Source organism: Sminthopsis crassicaudata, chromosome 4, assembly GCF_048593235.1.
Source record: "Sminthopsis crassicaudata isolate SCR6 chromosome 4, ASM4859323v1, whole genome shotgun sequence".
NCBI classification, from domain to species: domain Eukaryota; kingdom Metazoa; phylum Chordata; class Mammalia; order Dasyuromorphia; family Dasyuridae; genus Sminthopsis; species Sminthopsis crassicaudata.
In genome coordinates this window covers 64092459-64117151 of record NC_133620.1, presented here as the reverse complement: position 1 = coordinate 64117151, position 24693 = coordinate 64092459, and the positions used below count along the sequence as shown (strand labels likewise).

The 24693-nt window shown below is 36.0% G+C and overlaps 1 protein-coding gene across 1 annotated transcript in view; it reads left to right on the top strand.

Moving 5' to 3' along the window:
• Nucleotides 1-788: 788 nt before the first annotated feature.
• Nucleotides 789-24693, top strand: part of COP1 (COP1 E3 ubiquitin ligase) — a 253868-nt gene continuing 229963 nt past the window's right edge. Inside the window, 3 exon segments of the mRNA XM_074308440.1 lie at nucleotides 789-1098; nucleotides 1100-1360; nucleotides 20535-20594. Of these exon segments, the coding sequence (XP_074164541.1) occupies nucleotides 947-1098; nucleotides 1100-1360; nucleotides 20535-20594 (473 nt within the window). The 5' untranslated portion in view covers nucleotides 789-946.

Below are 24693 nucleotides of genomic sequence, written 5' to 3'. Positions count from 1 at the left end.
AGGACAAAAGCCACGGAAGGGGTAGGATTAGAATTCAAGTATCCCAGTTATCAGCTCCTCCACAAAAGTTAGTGGAACTGAATAGCATCTTCTCCACCTCCCAAGATATCATTGTCTCTGCAAGGAGGCACGCTTTCGCCGGTGGAATAGTAGCCAGCTTTCACGTGTTAACTTTTCCGTTCGACTCGCGTTCCAGAATCCCTCCTCCGCCCGCCCCTCCTCCTTCAGGAATGCTTGGGAATCCTGCGCTTGCGTGGTGCCGGAAACCACCCCTTACCTCCCACCTCCCGGTAGGTCTCCTCAGTCTTAGGAATGAGGAAACGCACGGTCCATTGTACGCTTGCGCAGTCCATAGAGGACTCGGCTCCTCTATTCTGGACCACTCTCTTCTCCGGGCGCTTCTCCGCCCCACGCCCCTTGCTTTTTTACCCCGCCCCACTTCGAGTTTCAGCAATATGTCTTAAATCAATAAAGCTTCAACAAGGAATTTTTCCGTAGCTAGGCAGTGGTCGCCGTCGCCAAGGGTGTGTGTTGTGTATTTGAACGCTGCGGCGACTGCCAATAAAGTTGTGCCTCTCGGGCTTCCTCCGCCCTCCCCATTCTCTCTCGGCCTCCGTCTCGAGTGCGCGCGCACGCTCGGCCTCAGGCTCGCTTGGGGTTGGCTGCCGCAGGACTCGGGGTGGTCGCTGCGGCCTCGAGAGCGCATTTTTTCCCTCCCCCTCCCGGTGTTTTAGTTCCCCGGCTTCCTCCCGCCGGCCGCCGTTTGTGTGTAGGGTTTTTTTAAAAAACAACTTTATTGTTCCCTCCCGGGTGGCAGCCCCCGCCCCGTGCGCTGTGCGCGTCCTCAGGATGCACTGAGGCTGCAGGGAGGCGGCGGCGGCGGGTCCCGGTCCCCGCTCCCTCGCCCTCTTCTCCGAGTGCCCAGCCTGGGGAGGGGGGAGTTACGATGTCCGGCAGCCGCCAGGCTGGTCCCGGCGCTGCCGGGACAGGGCCCGGCTCCTCCGCGGCCTCCTCGGTCACTTCCGCCTCCTCGTCTTCATCGTCGTCGTCGCCCCCGACCCTAACGGCGGTGGTGGCCGCGGCGGGCTCCAGTGGGGTCCGCCGGCTCGGGGGGCCTCGGGGCCACTGTGCGGCCTCTAATGGTGGCCGCCGCCGTGTCGGGCTCGGGAGGCGGAGGCGGCGGAGGCGGCGGGGCTCTGGCTGCGGGCCTCTCCCGGCTCGGGGGCTCGACCAGGCCCGGGAGTGCCATCAACGGCGGCGGGGGCAGCTCGGGCAGCGGCAGCAGGAAGCGGCCTCTGCTCACCCCTCTCTGCAATGGGCTCATCAACTCGTACGAAGACAAAAGCAACGATTTTGTCTGGTGGGTGGAGAAGCATCCCTCCTCCTTTCTTCCCCTCCCCCTCCGCCTTCCCCTCCCCTTCTTTTCCTCCTGCTAGGTGGGTTGCACTGGGAGGGGGAGGTCTCGCAAAGTGGCAGGTGATGGAGGGCGAAGGAAGCGTGTTCTGATAGAGTTCAGCTTTGGAGTAAATGGGCTGTGGGTAAATGGCCAGGGGGGTTAACATGGCACAAAGTCCTGGTGCATGGGGACTACACCGAGAAGATTGAGGGGGGATTCAAGAGTTCAGCAAGTACTAGGCAAAGGGGCTCTAACACTTGTTGGGTGGAATGGAAGTGTGTCGGGTACCTTTGGTGGAGTTGGTGGAGTGAGGATGGAGGCCCTTCAGAGGCCAATGAATTCATTGGGTGGACTCAGTTTTATCGAAGGCTTGGTGAATACAAAGAGTGCATTGGGATTGCTAGGAATCTAGAGTGCTATTAGGCTGTGAACTTTCTCAAAGTAGACTATTTTTTGATGTCATTTGTATCCTCCATACTTAACCACAATGCCGGGAGCATAGGCAAAGCTTAGTAAATAGTAACTGACTTACCAGCAAATGTGCTAAACATTGTTTAACAAATATATACAATATATCACTACTCAGTTTATATTCCTAGATTGTGTACAATGAATCTTGCCAGTGAGACTTAGCATATTAGAAGTTAATGAGAAACTAGCATCTATGGGGAATCAGGAAAGGAATATAGAAAATGATATTAAGTTGAATCTTAAAGGATTTCAGGTATTTCAAGAGATGAAATTAAGCAGGGAGTGCCTTGCAGACTTTGGGGCTTAGGCATTGCAAAGGCATAGATGGAAGAGAGAGCATTATCATGTGAGGAACAGCAGATAGGCCAGCATAAGTGTTTGAAGAAAAGTAAATGTGCAAGGAGAGTTGTAAGGTAAGGTAGACTAAAACTTTTTGAAGTAGGGAGTATAAGGAGTAATGTTACCATTTTGCACAAGAGGGAACTGAGGCTCAAATGAGTGAAATGATTCGGTCAATGTCAAACGGCCAATAAGCATGATAACTGTGATATGAATTCGTGGATGGTTCTGACTCCAGTCCGGTGTGACTTGAGGCCTCTGTTGGCACAGCAAGTTGGACCTAGAGTCAGGAAGTCTTAAGTTCAAATTTAGTCTCAGACACTAACCTCATGACCCTGAAGTCATGTTTGCCTCTATTTCCTCAACTATAAAATGGGGATAATAACAACACTTACCTCTTAGACATCTACCTAGGTCTTGCCAGAATTGTCCTGAGAATCAAATGAGATAATATTTGTAAAAAGTACTTAGTGATTGGCCCTAGTAGGTCCTTTCTAAATACTTTTATCCCACTTTCCCTCTCCACTGTATATAGGTTACTAGAGATTGAATAGTTGTAATTCCAATTGTCTTTGGCAACTAATAGCCATATTTTGGGGGGAAAGGGGACTGTGGAGCAATTGGTTGTTACATTAGGAGCATTTTGGAATTTGGGATTATCTTCAGTGGCTCTAGGTTTGATAGAATGATAACTAAAATTATTTAGATTGATAGCAGTGATAGAATTTGGAAGTTGATATTAATCACTTACATTTGTATAATCACTTACAAAAGAGTGATTAATTTTTCTAATGATGTACCTTGAGGCCTCAAATCACACCAGATTGGAGTCAGAACCATCCATGTATTCATATCACCGTTATCATGCTTATTGGTTGTTTGACATTGACCGAATCATTTCACTCATTTGAGCCTCAGTTTCCTCCCTACTTCAAAAAGTTTTAGTCTACCTTACCTTACTAGTCTTACTGATGGAAGACATGTCATTTATGTCTTAGACTACTACTTTCTACAAAGTAAAGAAAATGAAACAATGTTTAGGGGACTAAGGACTTGGAGAGAAGGATACAAAGTTTTAAAAAGATACTGTCTTTCCATATGGAATTTACAACCCAATCTTGCAAGCATTTATTAAGTGTCTATTCTGTGCAAGGAACTGGGAAAACAATGATAAAATGAAAAGTGAGATAAGACACAGATACAGTAGTTTTGGGATACTATTGATCACTCTTTCCTCCCTGATACTCTTTTCTCTCTAGGTTTTCAAGACATCCCTTTCTTCTGGTTCTCCTCTTCTCTGACCACTCCTCAGCCTCCTTTGTTGGATCCTCCTCCAGATCATGCCCTCTAACTGTAGGTTTCCTCTTGGGCCCTCTTCTCTTCTCCTTCTATACTACTTAAACTTGGTGATTTCATTAGCTTCCACCCATTTAATTACCATCTCTATTGATGATTCTTCCCATCTACTTATCCTGCCTCAACCTCTGTTGACCTCCAATCTCACATCTCCAAGTCCCTTTCTGACATCTTGAACTGGATATCTTGTACACCTTAGACTCAGTATATCTAAAACATAACTCATTCTCTAACACTCCTCTCCTTTGCCTCTTGTACTTTCTCTTATAGAGCAGGGCTTCTTAGTTTTTTTTTTTTTTCCAAGACTTCTTTTTGCTCAAATTTTTTTTACATGATCCCAGGCATGTAAGTATGTAAAATAGGTACACAAATCAAACATTTACTGAAAATAAATCATAATTTCATGACCCTTAAATTCAGTTATGAAAACCCATATGGGACTCACAAATCACAATTTAAGAAGCTGGAATGTAAAGGACTATACCATCTGCCTTATTCCTAATCCCTCACATGCACAACCGAGGAGTCATCTTGGACTCTTCATTCTTTCTCTCTTCCCCTGAAATATCCCTTGCTTCCTGCAATATCCAGTCTATTGACAAGGGCTATTGATTTCACCTTTGCAATAACTCTTGAATACACTCCCTTCTCTTCTTTGCCACTGCCATCATTCTAATGCTGGTCCTACTTACCTTACTCTTGGATTATTGAAATGGCTTACTTTTGGGTTTACCTACCTCAAAGTCTTTTCCCACTCCAATCCATCCTTCATTCAGTTACTAATGATGTTTTCTTAAAGTTCAAGTTCAGCCATGTCATTCTATTCAGTAAATTCCAGTGGCTCCTTGATCAAACATAAAATGCTCTATTTGACAGTCAAAGTTTATCATAACCTAGCCCCCTCCTACCTTTTCAGTTTCATTACATTTTATTCCCTGATATGTAACACTGGTCTTTTGGTTGTTCAATGAACAAAAGACTCTATCTCTGGGTTCTGGACATTTTTTCTGAATGTCCCCCATGCCTGAATGCTTTCCCTCCTCTACTCTCATCACTGATTTCTCTGGTTTTCTTTAATAAGTCCCAACTAAAATCATCTTTTATTGGAAGTCTTCCCAACCCTTATTAATTCTAATGTCTTCTCTATTAAATATTTCTTATTTATCCTGTATGTTGTTTTGTGTGTGTGTGTGTGTGTGTGTGTGTGTGTGTGTGTGTGTGTGTGTATATATTTGCATCTTGTGTTCTCCATTACATTGTAAGCTCCTTGAGAACAGGGATTATCTTTTTCTCCTTTTTGTATCCCAGTACTTAGCATAGTGTCTGACAAATCATAAGTGCATAATAAATGTTTATTGACTAATTTATTGATTGAACTATAATATGCAAATCAAAATTATATATCTTTTGTGATTAATAAAATTTGGGGAAGGAAATAGAATCAGAGAAAATTTGCTTCAGGTCTCTTGAATCATTGATTCATAGGATTAGAGCCCCCTCCCCCCAATTACAGTTATGATAACTGACATTTACGTAATACTTTAAAGTCTGCCACTCACTTTACAAACATTATTATTTGAGTCTTGCATTAATCTATTAAATAGGTACTATTATTTGTACTTCATAGATGAAAAATTTATGTGCCAGAGAAAGTGATTTGGTGGTTGTCACTCAGCTAGTATTTAGAACCCAGGTATTCTTTACTCCAAGTCTAGCATATGTCTCCACTATACCACACTGTTATCCAAATCCTCTAATATAATTATTTCTTTATATAATTTGGAAAATTATGGCCCAGTGAGACTTAATAATTTTTCCAAGAGAATACAGTCAATAGCAGAATCCAAGTTTGGGCTTTGATGTTTTGATTCCCAATTCATTGCTTTTCCTACTACAAAGGGCTGCTTCCAAAATGAAATCATTTTTCTTTGCTTGGGAATTGAAGTGTTGTTGCCTTGAGATCATACCATATGAGCAATTGGTTGAAAAAAAAATTGATGATGTTTTACCTGAAGGAAACAGTGGGGACATAGTTATTCTCTAGGTATTAGGAGGGATGAGGAAGTACAAACTAGCTTTTCATGTAATACAGGGTAAAGAAAGAGGTAGTGATAAAAAGCATATAAATGATATGAGATGAGAAAGGGGAAAGAAGAAGGAATTCATGATGAATGGCCTTAATTTTTTTTTCTGCAAAATAGGAGACAAGCAAAGAGTGGGGGAAGAAGGGAGGAGAAACACCAGAGGTTTAAAAAGGAATGAAAAGATTTGGAAGAGCCACTATAGAGAATAGGGAAGTGAATTAAAATTGAAGATGATACTTAGGATAGGCCTGGGATAGATGGATGGATGCTTGAGCTAAGCATTTATTAAGTGCCTACTCTGTCATACTGAACTAACCATTTTAGAAATATCTCATTTATTCCATTTTACAATTGAGGAAATTGAGTTAGATAGAACTTGATTTGCTAAGAGTCTGAAGGCCAATTTGAGCTTAGGCTTTCCTGATTCTAGGCTCAGCACTCTGTACCTGGTGTCATCTAATTACTTCCAGGACACTATGCTCCTCAGGGCCCTGTTCAAGAATTTTATGGATTGGAAAATGTTATTGGTTTTGACAATTGGAATAAGGTAGTTTCTGTTGATAAGTTCTTTCATTTCTATTTTATCATCTTTCCCTGATGTGTGAAAACATTTTAAGCCTTGAATTAGTTGATATTTTCAGCATACCTTTTTTGTTTGTTTGTTTGTTTGCTTTGCTGAGGCAATTGGTTTTAAGTGACTTGCCCAGGGTCATACAGCTAGGAAGTGTTAAGTGTCTGAAGCCAGATTTGAACTTAGGTGCTCCTGACTTCAAAGCTGGTACTCTATGCACTACACCAACTAGCTCCCCCCCCCCCAATTGCACCATTTTTAAAGGGTATTATGTTTTTCTCTTGAATACTAGATTAGTTTTGAATAATGTTAAACCGGATTTGATTCAGTAGCAGATTTGTTAGCACTAACAGGGCAGAGAGAAAATGTTCTCAAAAGTTGAAAGGAATGTGTACAACACTAGTGCATTCCAGAATTGAGACAAATATTTTAAATTGTTTGTACTTTGCATTTTATTACTTATTTGCATTTTGATTGCTTGTTAAAGTGAAAAGCACTCTAGATCTACAGTGAAAAAGGTTTTGGTAGAATTCTTGGTTTTGTCAGTAGCTGTGGACAGTTAAATCATTTAATATCACAGAGCTCAGTTTCATTGTAGTTAAATAAAGATAATATTTGCACCATTTGTCTTGTAGAATTAGAGAAGTAAATGGTCTGTCAACTGTGAATTGCTGTGTTTTATTTTCACATTTCATCTAAAGGTTTTAAAATGTCAGTGAGGTAAATTTTGTTTTATACTTATTTCATCTAAGTTACAGAAAGAGACTTTTAATTCGGAATTATGTTACAATTTCTCAGCATATAAGTAATAAAACAGTAACTTATTTAAAAAAGAGTCAAGTAGTATAGTGGATAGAGGGGCTAACCTCAGAATCAAGATAGACTGTCTGTCTTTATCTTATCTCTCTATCAAGAGGAGGAAGAGAGGGGAAAGAGAACTATTTCAAGATAGTTGTTTTTTTTTTGTTGTTGTTGTTTTGTTTTTTGTAATCCTATGTATTTTACACTTTATAACTTATTTTGAGAAGAGGTCAGTCTATTTGATATACTAATCTACCAAATGAGTGTGTGACACAAAAGAGTTTAATAACTCAGACTCAGGGACTTGATCTGCTTTGCTATATAGATTTATCTCACTGGGAGTCTCATACTATAGCACCTGAATTTTTAAAAATATGCTTTCTTCACAATTATCACACTTTCTTCCCTGTAATGGAAGAAGTATAGTTAATAGTATTTTCATTTTACAGATGAGCAAACGAGAGACTTTGAAAGATGATTTCTTGGGATCAAACAATTCTTAGGTATCTGAAACAGGATTGAAACCCAATCTCTTTACTGCAAACCCAATATTTTAAAATTCTAGAAATGTAACTTCCTTCAATTTTCTCAATACACACACACACACACACACACACACACACACACACATATATTTTATTATCTAGTTGAACTGTTTAATTTTGTTTACATTTGTCATGTCCCTTTTAAGACTTCTGCCTCTGCTTAGGAGATGGGATGATGTTATACAGATATTTCAAGAGTGCTTACTAGACATCTATAAGAAAATGCTTTGAAGTCATGGCCTTTGATTTTAAAAACTATTCTAACTAATTAGGGAGGAGTTAAAAGTAGAAAGGAAAAAAACTTAATATGAAAAAGCTTAAAATAGTTGAGAGATATTGGTTAATTTTAATATGTAATAACCAGTTTTTTTCTGTGATACTAATACTGTTCTCTTGATCATCAAGACTCAAAACTTTGGAATTACTTTTGACTCTTCTTTCTTTCTTACCCTTTCTTTTTAGCTTACATAGTCATTTAGTTTTTTCTTCATGGCTTGTTATCATTCTCTTTTTTTTTGAGTTCCCATTTCCAACTTTTTCAACTTGTGTATGAGTTGTTGCAATTATATGCAACAAAAACACAAACATTTTAAAATACTGATTCAATGTTCTGCTGCCTTCTGAGGGATTTATAAAATTTATGTAAGACATAGTAGTGTTGATCTCAAGGAGGTGAATGTCCTTTGGGGAGATTAGGTACCATTAGGGGTAATACAAATTATTGGGATCATATGATCATAGAATTAGAACTGGGACGGACTTTAGAAGACAGCTAGTCCAACCTCCTCATTTGACAGTTGGAGAGAGGCACAGAGAGATGGTAAACTGCACATGCATATAAAGCACTATCCAAGAGTTGGTTCTCAGACTCTGAACCCATTGGGTTTTCCCTTGGAATATGTTGCCTTTTAATGAAGGCATTATTGTATTTGTTGGGAGAGGATGGAGAAGGGGATCAGGGAACGATTCCTGGAAGAGATAACATTTGAGATAATTCAGAAAAATGGATAGTTGTGATTCCAGCAAGTGAAAAGGTATGTATACATGCATGTATATATGTGTATCTATATGTATATGTGTAAATATATATACTACACATACCTTGAGGATAGACTAGTCTGCTAGACACTTAAGCATATATATTGAGACTCTTGCTAATGCCCTTATCTCCAAGTCCCTGAACTTATTTCCTATGACTTACTTACTCCTCCATCTCAACTCCTTCACCCCACTCAAGATACAGAGATGATCATTACCCACAAAAGCACTACTTTTGTGTTCATGAATTAAAATTCCCTATCATAATCTAATGCCATTCACTTTTCCCTATGCTATTTAACCCCAAATGGCTTATCTTGTCCTTTAATTTTCAATCCTTTCATTTTCTTGTAGGCCATCATTCCTTCAAGGGCTCTCTTCCTTTTGTACCCCTTATTAAACCAGTTCAACTTTGCACTATCATTTTCTCTCAAGTCATTTGCCCCCTTCATACTGCTGATCTTTCCCTGTTTTAAATCCCAATCTTGGATTTCTTTCATCATCTATTTTATTTACTCCTATGCATGCATTTCTAAATGAAGCTGAAGAAATTCACCAAACTTTTGCTGACTGTATCTATTACAAATCTATGTTAGATGATCTCAACTAGACCCTCATTATAGCAAAGCAATCCTTTTACATTTCCTTAATCTACTATATCAATTATGGTGGCTTTTCCAAACTTTTTTATTACTTCTCAGACTTTACATGACTACCCTTCATTTTAGCTAAGAATCTTGTTTTTTATTTTACTGTAAAAACTGAAGCCATTAATGGAGAACTCCTCCCTTTCTTATGTCACACTACTTAGATGTGGCTTTACTTCTTCCATCACTTTGGTGTCAAGTGAAGAGTGCCTTTTCTCCTTGCCAAAGTAAACCCCTCTATATCTACATACCCCATCCCATCCTCTCCAACATATTATCTCCTTTATAATTTCAACTCAAAAATCTTCTTTCTCTTCTCCTGGCTGTTTCTCAGCTGCCAACAAATATGCCTATGTCTTTTCATTTATCTCTGCCGTGGTCTTAAACTAGACTACCCTTTTGTGGCCAAATATCTTGAGAAGTCCATCTACAATTAATATATCACTTTCTTTATTCCCACTCTTTTAAAACTTTTTTTTTTTTTTTTTTTTGGCCTCATCATTCAGTGAAACTGCTTTATCCAAAGGTACCAATCATCTCTTCATTGCGTAATCTAATTACCTCTCTTCAGTCTTTGACACTGTTATTCATCTTCTCTTTGATATTCTGATAGATTTGTTGTTATAACCTTTTGTTGACAGAACATACGCACAGGTAATTTTTACAACATTATTCCTTGCACTCACTTCTGTTCCGACTTTTCCCTTCCTTCCCTCTACCCCCTCCCCTAGATGGTAGGCAGTCTTATACATGTTAAATATGTTGTAGTATATCCTAGATATAATATATATGTGCAGAAACATATAGTTCTCTTGTTGTACAAGAAGAATTGGATTCAGAAGGTAAAAATCACCTGGGAAGAAAAATAAAAATGCAAATGGTTCACACTCATTTCCCAGTGTTCCTTCTCTGGGTGTAGCTGATTCTGTCCATCATTGATCGATTGGAATTGAATTAGATCTTCTCTTTGTCGAAAATATCCACTTCCATATTCTGATAAACTTTGATGACACTGTTCTTTCTTGTTCTCCTACCCAGCCAATCCTTATTTTTCTTTTCGGGATCTTTATCCAGGTTGTGTCCACTCACTGTGGATGTCTTCTAAGTTTCTGTGGTAGGGCCTGCTTTCCCCTCTATACTATTTGACTTGATGATTTTATTAATTTCCATGGATTTAGTTTTCAGAAATGTATATGTGGATCATTGTCAGATTGATTTGTTCAACCTTAATCTCTTTCCTGATATCTCCCATTTCTAGTTGTCTATTGTAAATCTTCAACTATATATCTAGTAGACATCTTAAATTGGACATGATATAAGTTCAGACAGCTAGATAACTCAGTGAATAAAGAGTGTGTTCTTACTTAATCTCTGACTGCCTCACTTTCCTCATATGTAAAATGAGAAAAACATGTATATTGGGAGGGATAAAATGAGATCATATTTGTAAAGTGTTTTTCAAACTTTAAAGCACTGATTTTTATGATGTCCAAAACGGAATCCAACATGTTTCTCCCAAGTCTTCCCTCCTCCTTAACTTTCCCACATATGTTAAAAGGCAATACCATCCTCGTTCTGACTTTTGCAACTGAGTTGTCATCCTTATTTCTTAACTTTATATCCAATGAGTTGCCGTTGAGTATACACTCCCTTCTTTCTCCATTGCCACTGCTACAACATTGGTACAGTCTCTCATCTCATACCTAGGCTGTTTCAATAGCCTTTTGATTGGCTTCTGTTACAAGTTTCTTCCCACACTAGTCCATTTGCAAACGTTAAGTTGATTTTCTTAAAGAACAGGTGTGATTTTTTTTGCTTCCTAACAAACTCCATTGGCTTGCTATTATAATTCTCCAGAATCAAATATAAAGTCCTCTGTTTAGTTTTCAAAATTCATTTTAACCTGCCTCCCTCCTATTATCTTTTCAGTCTTCTTTCATCTTAATTCTTTTCATATAGTTTGTGATCCAGGTTTCTTTGGAAAAGTAACTCCATCTCCTGACTCCATCTGTTTTCAATGACCTTGAGTTCTATCTTTGTCTCTGCTGCCTGGTTTCTCTGCTTTCTTTAAGTCTCATCTCAGATCCCACTTTGTGCAAAAAGCTTTACCTAATCTCCTTTAATGTTCTTTCAGTTGAAGATTATGTCCAATATAGCATGCATATCTTATTTATATGTAAGGTTTTTTTTTTTTTTTTTTTTGCCCTCTCCCCCTCTCCCCAGGGGTTGGGGGGAGAAGCATGTTGTTTCTTTCCATTTTCCATTAGATCACAAGTTCTTTGAGTTCTGGGACAGTTTTTGTCTTTGTATTCCCAACATTTAGTATAATCTGATATATAGTGGGTGCTAATTAAATACTTGATTTAATGTGTATTAGTAGAACTTTCTTTCAGTTATTAGATTGGATCCTATTCTGTCAACTCTCAAATTCTGTGATTCTAGTATTACACTTTTACAGTTATTATAGTCTGCTAAATTATATTTCATTAGATTGGATTTATCATTCTCGGCTGTTAACCATTTTTGATCCTGAGCTTAACTCTTAGCTATGTGTCTTAGAGATAAAAAGTATTGGATAGTTCTTCACTCTTCATGTCTATTATCCACTAGCCACAATCCTTTTTCTCAGGACTTTAATGTTCCTAACACAAGATCTTACTTTCTTCAGCATTTTTGAGTATTTCCCAGCTTTCTTGGGCTAACCTCATCTGCAAAATTTTAGGCTCTGTGATGCCATTTCTTTGAAATTTGTTTTTTTACATCCACAGTGCATCCTCAAACCATCCTTCACTTTGATCTTTTCCCAGTAATTCTAAAGTAAAATGGACCATCTTAGATTTTTTTTTTATTGCTTATACTTCATAAACCAGTTCTTTGGTGATAAGAATTAGGTCTAGAATAGATGTACATGCTACTTGGTTTCTCTATCCTTTTGTGAATGTACCTGGAATTTCTTAGTTACTTTGTTTTTGGGAGAAAAACAATAAGGGGGGGAAGGTGGAGACTTGGGACGGAGCATAAAAAGAACTCTTTAAGATTTTTTCCACACTTGAGTTTTCCATCAATTATTTTTATGCAGATTCCTCTCAGATCTTTATTTTCAGCCTTAATTTCTTATATGAACTCCAGTCTCACATTTCAAACAGGTTGTTGACTCTTTTCATTACAATGACTTGTAGACATCTCAGTCAAAAAAAAAACTTTATGAAGTGCCTACTATGTGCTAGGCATTCAGTGTGTTCAGCACTAGGGAAACAAACAAAAGAAGAAAAGTAAGAAAGTGTGTGTGACTGTGTGCATGTATGAGTGCTTGTGTGTGTGCACAAACATACATGGTGGAGACTGGCGCAAGGAACCCAAGAAGATGGGAAATGAAGAAGTGGCTGGCCTGGGAACTCACACTCAATGCTTTTCATAACCTGACCCCAGGTGTACCTTTCTAGCTTTATTATACATTAGTCCATTGCTTGTTTCTGTCATTTCATTGGGTCTTTCCTCATACTAGGAATGTATCCCCTACTAACTACCACCTCTTGGAATTTCTTGGGTTTTTGTTTTTTTTTGTTGTTTGTTTGTTTGTTTGTTTGTTTTTTTTTTTTTAAACTTTGCTCGAGTGCCACCTTCTTTGTGAAACCTTTCCTGATTCTTCCCTGTGTGCTAGTGTCTTTTCTCAGAATTTCTTTGTATTTATTTGGTATACACTTGTATATACATGTTTCCTTAAGAATGCAATCTCTTTAAGGTAAGGATCGTTTTATTTTTATCTTTGCATCTTCATCATCCAGCACAGGGCTTAATTTTTTTTTCCATTTGTGACCTCTTTCCACCTGAGAAATTTTTACACCATTCTGGGTGTATAGGCATAAAATTAAACATTTATTTAACAATTTGTAAAGAAATAATATTCTTTGGTATACCAAAAATGAAAAAATATATATATATATACTAATGCAATGGATGTGCTTATTTATTTTTACCTAAAGAATTAAATCTTTGTGGAAAATTTGATACTTTTTACTGTTGCAAAATTTTTTGCAACCCTCACATTCAGTTACCTGACCCCATATGGGGTAACAATCCACAGTTTAAGAAGTTTTGATCTAGACACTACCAAGCACATATTTAATAAATGTTCTTATTAATGTTCAGAATAATTTGTAATAGTCCCTTCTAGTTCCTCTCTCATTTTTGTTGATTACTTTTCTTCCTACTAACTCAGGTTAGTGTCTTCTTTCCTTTTATTCCTTCATGTTTAGTCAACAAGTTCTCTAACAACTACCTTCGAGATATCTCTTGTGTTACTCTTATACTTCTGGGCTTCATCACTGCTCTCAGGATTATTACCGTAGCCTTCTGTTTGGTCTTTTTGTTTCCACTCTTTCCTCTCTTTAATTCATTATGCATAACACCTGCCAAAAGTGTTATGCATTGGTGTTATCACAAAACCTGCAAAGGTTACTTATTGTTTTTATGATAAAATCCAAAGTATTTAAGACTTTGGCATTCTAAACCTTCCACTACCCCATTCTAAACAATCTTATTTCTCCTCATGTACTCTCTGACACAGCCAAACTGGATTATTAGTTGTTCCTTGAATTTGTTGTTCCCTTATGTCTTATCTTCTTGCATCTGTACTGGACACTATTGCTTATTTTTTGTCTTTGAAAATCCTTATCTTCCTTCAATTTGCCTTGTTGTCAAGTTCATCTCAAAAGTCTTAAGTGGATTGCCCTCTCCCTCCTCAAAATTATATTCTTCCTCTTTATGTATATATTATACTCAGAAATAGAATTTAAGAATAGGAACTGTTTGTTTTTGTATCTTGTATTGAAGAGCAAAAGAACTAGGGTTGTGGCCAAAAATATCATACCCAGTAAAGTTAAGCATAATCCGGAATGAAAAAAAAAAAAAAAAAAAAAGATATTCATTGAACTGCCAGACTTTCAGGATTTTGTTGCAAAAAATTTGGCATGTAAGATCTAAGAGAAATTAGTAACATTACAGAATATTTTCTAGAGGCTCAATAAGGACAAACAGTTTATAAACAGAAATGTAAATGGAACATGGAAATGTCTAAGATTGTCATTAGTAATTGGGAAGTTCAAAGAAGATTTGGGTAGAGCTGAGAATAGTGGATTCTTAAAAGCAAAACCATGTAAGAAAATGTAAATGTAAAAAAAAAAATAATTGTGTTATGTCACTTCATACAAATGAAGTGCCTGAGAAGAGCTGAAACAAAAGAATTAGATTGGGGAGGAGGCTGATAGTTCTGAAATCCTACTTACATCACAAGTAGAAACACTACAATATGATGCACATACACACATATATGATAAGGGGCTGATATAGAAGGGTGTATAGATTAATGGGTATGGAATTGAGTGTGCATATTACCTGGAATGTGATAAAGAAGGGAGGGAAAGCATTTGGGGAGAGGCAAAGGGAGGGATCCTTTAGAATAAGTCATAGCAAAGCAAGCTAGTGGATAGAAGAAAAGCAGAGGAGTCAGCTATATTCTAGACAAGAAATACAAACATAATAATTTTGGGGGGTTATTTAATTTTTAAAATTTTATTTTTCTAGTAAATTTATTTTTAATACACATTGCTTTATGAATCATGTTGGGAGAGAAAAATCAGAGCAAAAGGGAAAAACCATGGGAGATTTAAAAAACAGAAAAAAAGTGAAACTAGCATGTGTTGATTTCCACTCAGTCTCCTTAGTTCTTTTTCTGGATGCAAATGACATTTTCTGTCCAAAGTCTATTGGGATTGCTTTGGATCACTGAATCACTGAGAAGAACCAAATCTTTCATAGTGGATCATCACACATTCTTGCTGTTATTGTGTACAATGTATTCTTGATTCTGCTTGCTTTGTTCAAGCATCAGGTCATGCAAATCTTTCTTGGCATTTCTAAAATCAGCTTGTTCATCATTTTTTTTATAGAACAATAATATTCTATTACTTTCATATACTACTGCTTGTTCAGCTATTCCTCACTTGATGGACATCTATTTATTTTACAATTCTTTGCCACCACAAAAAGAGTTGGCTCAAAGAGTTTGCATAGTTTTATAGTCCTTTGGGCATAGTTCCAAATTGTTATCTAGTATGGTTGGATTATTTCACAACTTCAGCAACAATGCATTAGCACCCCAATTTTCCCACATCCCCTCCAACATTTATTATTGTTGTTTCTTGTCATTTTAGCCAATCTGAGAGATGTGAGGTGGTATCTCAGAGTAATTCTAATTTGCATTTCTCTAATCAATAGTAATTTAGAGCATTCTTTCATATAACTATAGATGGCTTTAATTTTCATCATCTGAAAATTGTCTTCATATCAATTGAGTAATGACTTGTATTCTTATAAATTTGACACTGTTCTTTATATATTTTAGAAATGAGACCTTTATCAGAAATACTGTCTATAAAGATTTTTTCCCAGCTTTGTACTTCCTTTTTAGTCTTTTTTGTTTTTGGTTTTGTATATACAAACATAATGTGAAATCACCTGCCTTGAAATCACCATGAGTATACTTCATATTTTTACAGGTAAATGTTGTTTTGCAGAATATAAGGAATGTTCAAGCTTCTTGAGTGAGGAATTGTTTCAGTCATTCAGTGTTTATTAAACCTTTCCTATATGTCAGACACTGTTCCAACTTACAGAGATACAAAGAAAAGATACATAGAAAAACTGTTTTTGAAAGAGTTACTAGTATCTGCTACAATCTGCTGTTGCAAACATTTACTAGTATCTGATATAGGCACTTAACACATTTTTGATTGATTGATAAATCATAGAGGAGAATACTTTAGAACTCTTAAATTTTCCTTACAATGGCCCCTAGGGAGATCAATGGAGGATCACAGAATCTCAGATTTGGAAGGTACCTCAGACTTTTTAGTTTAATCCAAAAATTAAGCAAAAATCTTTTCTACAGCGTATTTCCATTACTCTCCTCTGGTCATTGGAATTTAGATATGTGACTCAACTACAGACAAAAAAATACTTACTAAGAATATCAGGGAGTTCTTTTTACCCTCATCATAGTTTCATGGAGAACACTTTTATTAGGTTTTTATTTTATTTTATTTTATTTTTAATTAATGTACAGTTTAAAAAAAAAAAAGCTCTTGTAAGACATGATTCTAAACATTGTCTACAAGGTATTTGTGAGAAATTAGTAGAGTTATTAATAATCTATTTTAAGAGCCTGTTGGAATCGTGATTAATTTCCATTCTTGCACAAGAGTTTACATTTACAATTAATAGCAAGTGTGAGAAAATTATACTTGATATATTTGAATTGTAATGTAAATACTTTAAAAATTCAAATGAGAATTTTTTTTACATATGTATATTTTGATTTGGTGTGTAAATTTGGATTGATTTGATTCTGTCAAAGAGAGGCAATTGTTAAAGATACAATTAAGAGTTTTATTAACTTTGGAGAGAATAAGGTTGGAAGCTAGATTGTAAGAGGCTAAGAGTACGAGAGGAGAAAAAGTGGAGGTAACTGTATTGTAGCCAGCTGATACCAAGAAGGAAAGATCTAATTAGGGTATTTTCAGGATAAGGACAGCATGGACATGTTTGTAGGCAATAAGGAATAAACTATACATTATCTTGCTGTACAATAAGAAATGAACTATACAATTATCTTGCTGTACAAGAAACATCAGATCAAAAAGGGACAAAAATTAGAAAAGCAAAATGCAAGCAAACAACAAAAAGAATGAAAATGCCATGTTGTGATCCATCCTCAGTTCCCACAGTCTTCTCTCTGGGTGTAGATGTCTCTCTTCATCACAAGATTTGGAACTGGCCTGAATCATCTCACTGTTGATAAAAGTCACATCCATTAGAACTGATCATTGTATAATCTTGTTGTTGCCATGTACAGTAGATCTTAGTTCTTATAATTTTTTTTTCAATAGTATTTTATTTTTCCAATTACGTGTAAAGATAGTTTTCAGCATTCATTTTTGTAAGATTTTTAAGTTATAATTTTTTTTCTCTTTTCCTTACCTCCTTCCCCAAGTCAGCAAGTATTCTGATATAGATTAAATATGTGAAATTATTTTAAACATATTTCCATATTTGTCATACTGTGCTTGAAAACTAAGACCAGTAGGGGTAAAATTGTGAGAAAGAGAAAATAAACAAAAAGTGACAATACTATGCTTTGATCTATATTCAGTCTCCATAATTCTCTCTCTGGATGGGGATGGCATTTTCCATCCTAAGTCTGTTAGAATTGTCTTAAATCACTGCATTGTTGAGAAGAGCCAAGTCTATTACAATTGATCATCTCAGACTCTTGTATATAATGTTTTCTTGGTTCTGTTCATTTCACTCAGCATCATTTCATTGAAGTCTTTCCAAGCTTTTCTAAAATCAGCCTGCTTATTATTTCTTACTCCTTTCTATTTCTTAAAATAAAACATCTTTTTTCGTGTGTGTGTGTGTGTGTGTGTGTGTGTATTTATGTATGTATGTATTTTTTTTTTTTTTTTTTTTTTTGACACTGGCTAACCTACCATCCTTGAAATACTCTTCTTCATCTTGGCTTCTTGGCTTCCCCAACTTCCTTCAAATTTGAGCTAAAATTTCATCTTCTAGAGGAAGTCTTTTCTCAATCTTTTTTTTTTTTTTTTTAACTCCAGTGCCTCCCATCTTTATTTTTTTTCACTTTATCCTATATATAGTTTTTACATAGTTGTTTCCTTGTTTTCTCTTCAATTAAATTGTAAACTCCATGAGAGAAAGCACTGTCTTAGTTAGAACAATTCCTGATTTATAGTAGATGCTTATCCTTTTTGAGTAACTGGAATATATTACTAATTGTCAGTTACATAGTTCTTTTTTTATTATAACTTTTTATTGACAGAACATATGCTTGAGTAATTTTTTACAACATTATACCTTGCACTCACTTCTGTTCTGACTTTTCCCTTCCCTCCCTCTACCCCCTCCCCTAGATGGCAGGCAGTCTTATACATGTTAATTATGTTATGGTATATCCTAGATACAATATATGTGTGCAGAACCGAACAATTCTCTTGTTGCACAGGGAGAATCTGATTTAGAAAATAAAAATAACTTGGGAAGAAAAACAAAAGTTCGAACACTCATTTCCCAGTGTTCCATTTCTGGGTGTGGCTGATTCTATCCATCATTGATCAATTGGAACTGAATTAGATCTTCTCTAGTTACATAGTTTTGTAAGTCATTTATAAATTTATTTTGGCATCAGAATCTCATAACATTCAAAAACAACTAGTCAAAATAGTCTCTTTTCTAGACCTTTTCATTTTTTCTTGGTCCTCCAATGGATCCCATTCCTCTCATTCTCTAAAAGTTGCGAACCTTATTCCTCTCATTCTCTAAGTTGAGAACCTTATCTCATATTTCCCTTAAAAAATTGAGAATTCCTCCCTCCTCCATCATCTTATTTATTTACCTCTGCATTATCCCCTCCTCCTTCTCACATGACAAGGAGACTTTTTTTGCTAATGCCAACTTCTCTATCTGCACTACTGCCTACTCCTCTCTCCCGTCCTTAAAAAACCTTCACTTGATCTGTACCCTATCTTGCTAGCTATTGTCTTAAATCATCCTCTCCCTTTTGTGACTAAACTTGAGAATACCACCTACATTTGCCTTCACTTCCTCTTCTTTTGATCTCTTAACTGTAGATTCTGTGAAGTTTTCTTCCAGCCTTATCATTTAACTGAAATGATTTTTTCCCCAAAGTTACTAATAATCTTTTAATTGTTGAACCTGATGGCATTTTCTCTATCCAGCCTTTGACACTGGAGAGATCACTCTCTTCACTGTGATATTGTTTTCTTTGTAGTTTTCATAACATTATTGTCTTCCATTTCTGTTACCACCTAACTAACCATTCCTTCTTAGGCTGCTTTACTGAATCTTTATCCAGGTCACACATACTAACCTAAGGCTCTGTCTTGGATCCTCTTCTTTTCTCTCTTCTCCCTCTTTACTATTTGGCTTGGATTCAGTTGGATTCAGTTGTCATTTCTACATTTATGATTTACTTGTCCAGTCTTAGCCTCTCTCCTGACTCTATTCTCATATTTTCAGTTGCTTATTGGATAACTGCAATTGGATGTGGCATAGATTTATTAAACTCAATGTTTCCATAGTTGAATTCATTATCTTTCTCACTGAGCTTCTTTTCTTAATTTCCTTATATCTGTTTGAGAGGACTTCATCCTTGAAGTCACCTAGGATCATTTCACTCAGACTCACCTCTTCATATCTAATTAATTACAAGTTCTGTTGATTCTACCTTTGCTTTATCTCCCTTTATCTGCTTTTATTTGCTTTGCTTTCAGATCCTCCTCTGTCTGCTGAGACATTGCTGCCATCTTGGCAGAACTCTTCATTATCTCATGCCTGAACTGTATAGCATTAGTCTTGGTTAGTTTCTCTATCTAAAATTTGTCCTCACTCTAGTTCATAGTTTCCTTCAATCTACTATTCATACTGCTTCTCAAAATAATAATTAAAGGAGAGGTAGTATAAATATTATACATAGCTTAAAAGTAAAAGAAATATAATGCGACTAAAATATAATGCGCTATAAAATTTACAAAGTGTTTAACAAATCATTTGATCCTGTAGCAATCCTTTGCCTTAGGTGTTATTTTTGTACCCTTCTTAAAAAGGAGGAAATTGGTGCCTGGATGAGGTTAGAAGATTTGCTTATGGGAAGCATAATACTATTAGGCAGAATTAGAACTCAAGCATCTCTTGATTACTATTCTACTATTCCAGTGCTTTATCCATTATACCTCTTTAGTTTTCTTATTAATATCATTTTTCAGATGGGAAAGGTTCTAGAGAGAGATCTGTTGTCAGATACTTATTAAGAATGTGAATTGGGATTTGAACCCATCTGATTCCATTAGTTAGAATTGTTTTCAGAAAACCATATTGCCTTTAAGAACATATATAAAACTTTATTTACTTTATTATAATGCTGAAGGGATTTCATTCAAATTTTTATGTTTCTTTGGGGTCAGCATTCCAATTGTAAGTTATAATTTTTCTGGTGAATTTTGGAAGCTGATGTTAATTAAAGTTAATAGGAATCCTGAAAAGTCATGCTTTTTATTATTTTCCTAGTATTATCACTTAATCTTTTTAAAAATTGTGGTGTTTTGTGCTTGCTTAAAAAAAAACTTTAAAAAAAATACATATATATATATATATATATATATATTTATTTATTTTTTTGATTTCTTTTAGCCCCATCTGTTTTGATATGATTGAAGAGGCATACATGACGAAGTGTGGCCACAGTTTCTGGTAAGATACTTAAATTTTGTTGAGATAATGTTTTAGGGACTTCTAACTAAATCCATTCATTTTCCTTACTTACACATTGTTCACAATTCAATAATTTCAAAGAAAGGTAAAAATCCAATTGAATTGAGTGGTCTCTTTGAAATAATTAGACTTAGTTTAACACTGTAGGTTGAGTAAAAAAAAAAAAGTTGAGTATAAATAGCTTGAATATAAGTACTGGTATATAAATTTTATTGACATTTAATGCTTTCAGAATACCCATCTTATTTTAGGTTGAGTTATTTCTATCAACTTGAGCTTTTACTTTGGAGTTTTTAGCCTTTTGTTTTAATATTTAAAGTTGGTAGGAGGCTAAATTGAAAACTTAAAACTATTCAAGAGTGGGATAGAGATAGGAGAAAAGAAGAAGCATAAATTTAATGTTTACTATGTAATTGTGCTGAGTGCTTAACATATCTTATTTGATCCTGACAATAACCCTGGGAAGTAGGTGCTGTTATTATCTCCATTTTACAGTTGAGGAAACTGAAGCAAATAAATTAAATGACTTGCTCTGGGCCATACAGCTAACATGAGGCCAAATTTGAACTCAGATCTTTCAGACTTCAGGTTCAACACTTTATCTGATGTGCTACCTAGCTGCCAGATGACTTTTAAGGTAAAATCAAGAAGCAGTTAGTAAGCCTTAACTTTTAGCCCTTGTAGTACATACTGGGTATTCAGACAAAAATTAAAAAAAAATCTCTGTATAAGGAGCTTCTGATTGGTAAGGCAGTAGGTATATACAAAGTATATACAGAATAAATTTAAAGAGAATGAATACGAATAAAAAGTTATTGAAGGTATTTTTTGGGGAAAGACATTAATAATTGGAGGATCAAGGAAGGCTTCTTATAGAAGTTTGTGCTTGACCTGCCTCTTGAAGGAAGAGAGGGATTGAAGTGGAGATAAAGAGGGAGTGTATTCCAGGAACTGTGAATCACCTATACAAATACCTAGAGATTGACAATGGAGTGTTGTGTGAAGAGTAGGCAAAAGACAGTTTGGCTGAAATGTAATATTTGGAGTGAGGAGGAAGTGGGTTAAACTCTGTGAGGTTGGAAAGATAGGTTAAGTACAGTTTATGAAGGGTTTTAAAAGTGAAATGGAGGAGCTTCTATTTTTATCCTAAAGGGAATTGGAATCTGTTGGAGTTTACCAAGTAAAGAGTGTTAAGATCAGTTTCACATTTAAGGGAAATAATTTTGACAGTAATGTATGAGTTGATCTGGAGTGGGGAAACACTTGAGATAGGTAGATCTGTTAGGAGATTGTTGCAGTAATATAGATGAGTAGTTTTGAGAGCCTGAATTTTTCATATGTTAGCTATGTGAACAAAGAGATTAGATGCAAGAAATATTGTAGAGTTAGAAATGACAAGATTTGGTAACTGCGTGGTTATGGGAAATGAGAGTGAGTTAAGAATTAATGTCAAGAGTATAGCACTGGAAACCTGGAATAGATTCCTTTGACAGACATAGGGAAGTCTGGAATAGGGATAGATTTGGGAGTGGGTGAAAGATAGTTCTGTTTTGTCCATGCCGAGTTTTAGATGATTTCACACTGGCACATCTAGGGTAAAATGTTTAATAGCAATTCAGTAGCTTAGGATATTGTGAAGATGAGAAATCAGTCATGGGTATTAATGAAATTTTCAAAATAGACTTTGTAGAAAGAAGAATGAAGGGCTTAATATAGAGCCTTGCCAAACATATTTGGTAGGAGGAGCATAATATATGTTATCTAGAAAAGAAAACGGAAGATGGGTCAGGTAGGTGAGAGGAAAATCCAAAGACTAAGAAGTATCTAAGAACTGTCAATGAAGCACTTCGGAATTATGAAAGATCAGGATTAAGAAAAAATATTATATTTGCCATTTTAGAGATTATAACTTTGGAGAGAGCAGTTCTGGGTTGGAAGCCAGATTTGAACCAGATTTGAATGGGTTGAGTGAACAAGAAGAGAGGAAATGGAGTCAGAAGCTCTTTTTTAAGAGTTTGTGAAAAGGAGTGATATGATATCTTGAGAATATGGTTGGGTCTAGTGAAGATTTTTTTTTTTTCTTTAAGGTTAAAGAAGATGGTCTTTTTAAAGTAATGGACAAGGAAACAGGACATAGGAAGAGGTAAAAGAGGAAGGAAGAATAGAGAGAAAGACAGGAAGAGAAGGAGGAGAACAGAAGGAAAAAGGATAGAAGGCTGGAGATAGGTCAGAAGAAAGGGAGAGAGGAGAGAAATAGAAATTGTGAATGTAATTATAATAATGTAGGTAAAATTGGAATGTCAAAGACAGAGGTGGTATGATTGGCCTACCTTTTTGTCAGAGATAGTGGAGAGAGTGGAAGATAATTTCATGGTCTTTTGAGTTGAATTGAAGAGGAGATGAGGAGGTTTACTTTGAATGGCCTAAATTTTCTCCATAAAGAACCAGTCTTTGATGCACTATATAATTAATTTTTAGTTTCTATAGTAACTTGGTTTATTACATTGTTAATAATGTTGTATTTGTCTACCTTATTTCTGCATTTCTTAAGGAACTTATGGGGTGTAAAACACTTTTCAAACTTTAAAACTTTAAAAAAATTAGCTATTATTATTATATAGCTAATATTATTATTATTATTAATAATATCAATATCATTACTTTTGTTAAAAGGCAATTGATACCATGTGGTTTTACTTTATTCAGCAAATACTTATCATATACTTTTTATGTTTAAGGCATTGTGATAGGGTTCTGGGTTATGCAAAGATAAAAAATGATATGGGTTCTTTCCTTGAAGAGCTTGAATGAATGAAAAAGCATTTATATGTCAGGAACTGTACTAAGCACTGGGAATACAGATACAATAATGAGAAAATCCTTGTCTTCAAGGAACTTATATTTGAATAGGTAATAGTATTTTAAAGCACTTAGGAAATAGTAAGTTCTCTATAGTTAGTTGTTATTGTTATATTATTACTGCTATAGATAGGATAGTATGGTAGAAAGAAAAAAAGGGGTTTTGGTTAGTAAGACAATAGGAATTGCAAAAGAAATAATGAAATTGGTTGATTGATATGTCTTTTCTAGAAAGCATTGGTAATATTGAATTAATATTAATACCAGAGCAAGAAGTAGAAAGTGTGGGGTTGGGGGAGAGTCAGAAGATGACTGGGATGAAATATTGTTAGGCCTAAGCCTGGTTAGATAAGGTGGGCTTTTGCCAGTCAGGATGGTGTAGCCCCAGGGTAGAAGTGCTATTCCTTCCTACCTGATTTAACTCTTCTAGACCATGATAGCCTTCATTTTGTTTTTCTTTCTTTGCTGAGGCATTTGGGATTAAGTGACTTGCCCAGAGTCACACAGCTAGGAAGTATTAAGTATCTGAGGTCAGATTTGAACTCAGGTCCTCCTGACTTCAAGGCTTGTGCTATATCTACTGCACCACCTAGCTGCCTTCAGACCATGATAGCCTAAGGGAGAAGCAAAAAATCTGGATTGTTTCTGTGGAGCTCTTTACTCAGAATAAAGAGATCTGTGTTGTAGAATCCATATCTATAATAATATGTTAGAATCATAGATAAAAAGTTAGGAGGGATCTCCGAGGCTATCTAGTTCTATCCCCTTAATATAATGAGTAAACAGAGAGCCGGGAATGTTGTGTCTTATCCATGGTCACATAGATAGTAAGTGTTAAAGATAGTTTTAGAATCTATGTCATTTGATTACAGAGTTAGTGTTACTTCCTTTCAACCACTTTGCTTCCTGTAATTTTAGGGCCTACAAAAGGGACCTTTTAAGTTAAGTGCTTGGCACTCTGCTTTTCCTCTCCAACTTCTGTTGTCATAGTGGAGCACTTCAACATATATGTTGGTGCTTCTTCTAATATTTGACTCTACGTGTTCATTTTTCATTTTTTCACTTGACTTTAACCATATTTTTCATCATCCACATATGCACCATTCCCATGTTACTTGAACTGTGAATTTTATTTGATCACAGTCTATTCTTTGCCTTCATCATGCACTCCAGTCTCTCATTATGTCAGTTCTTTCTTAGGCCATTACTCCTTTAGTGA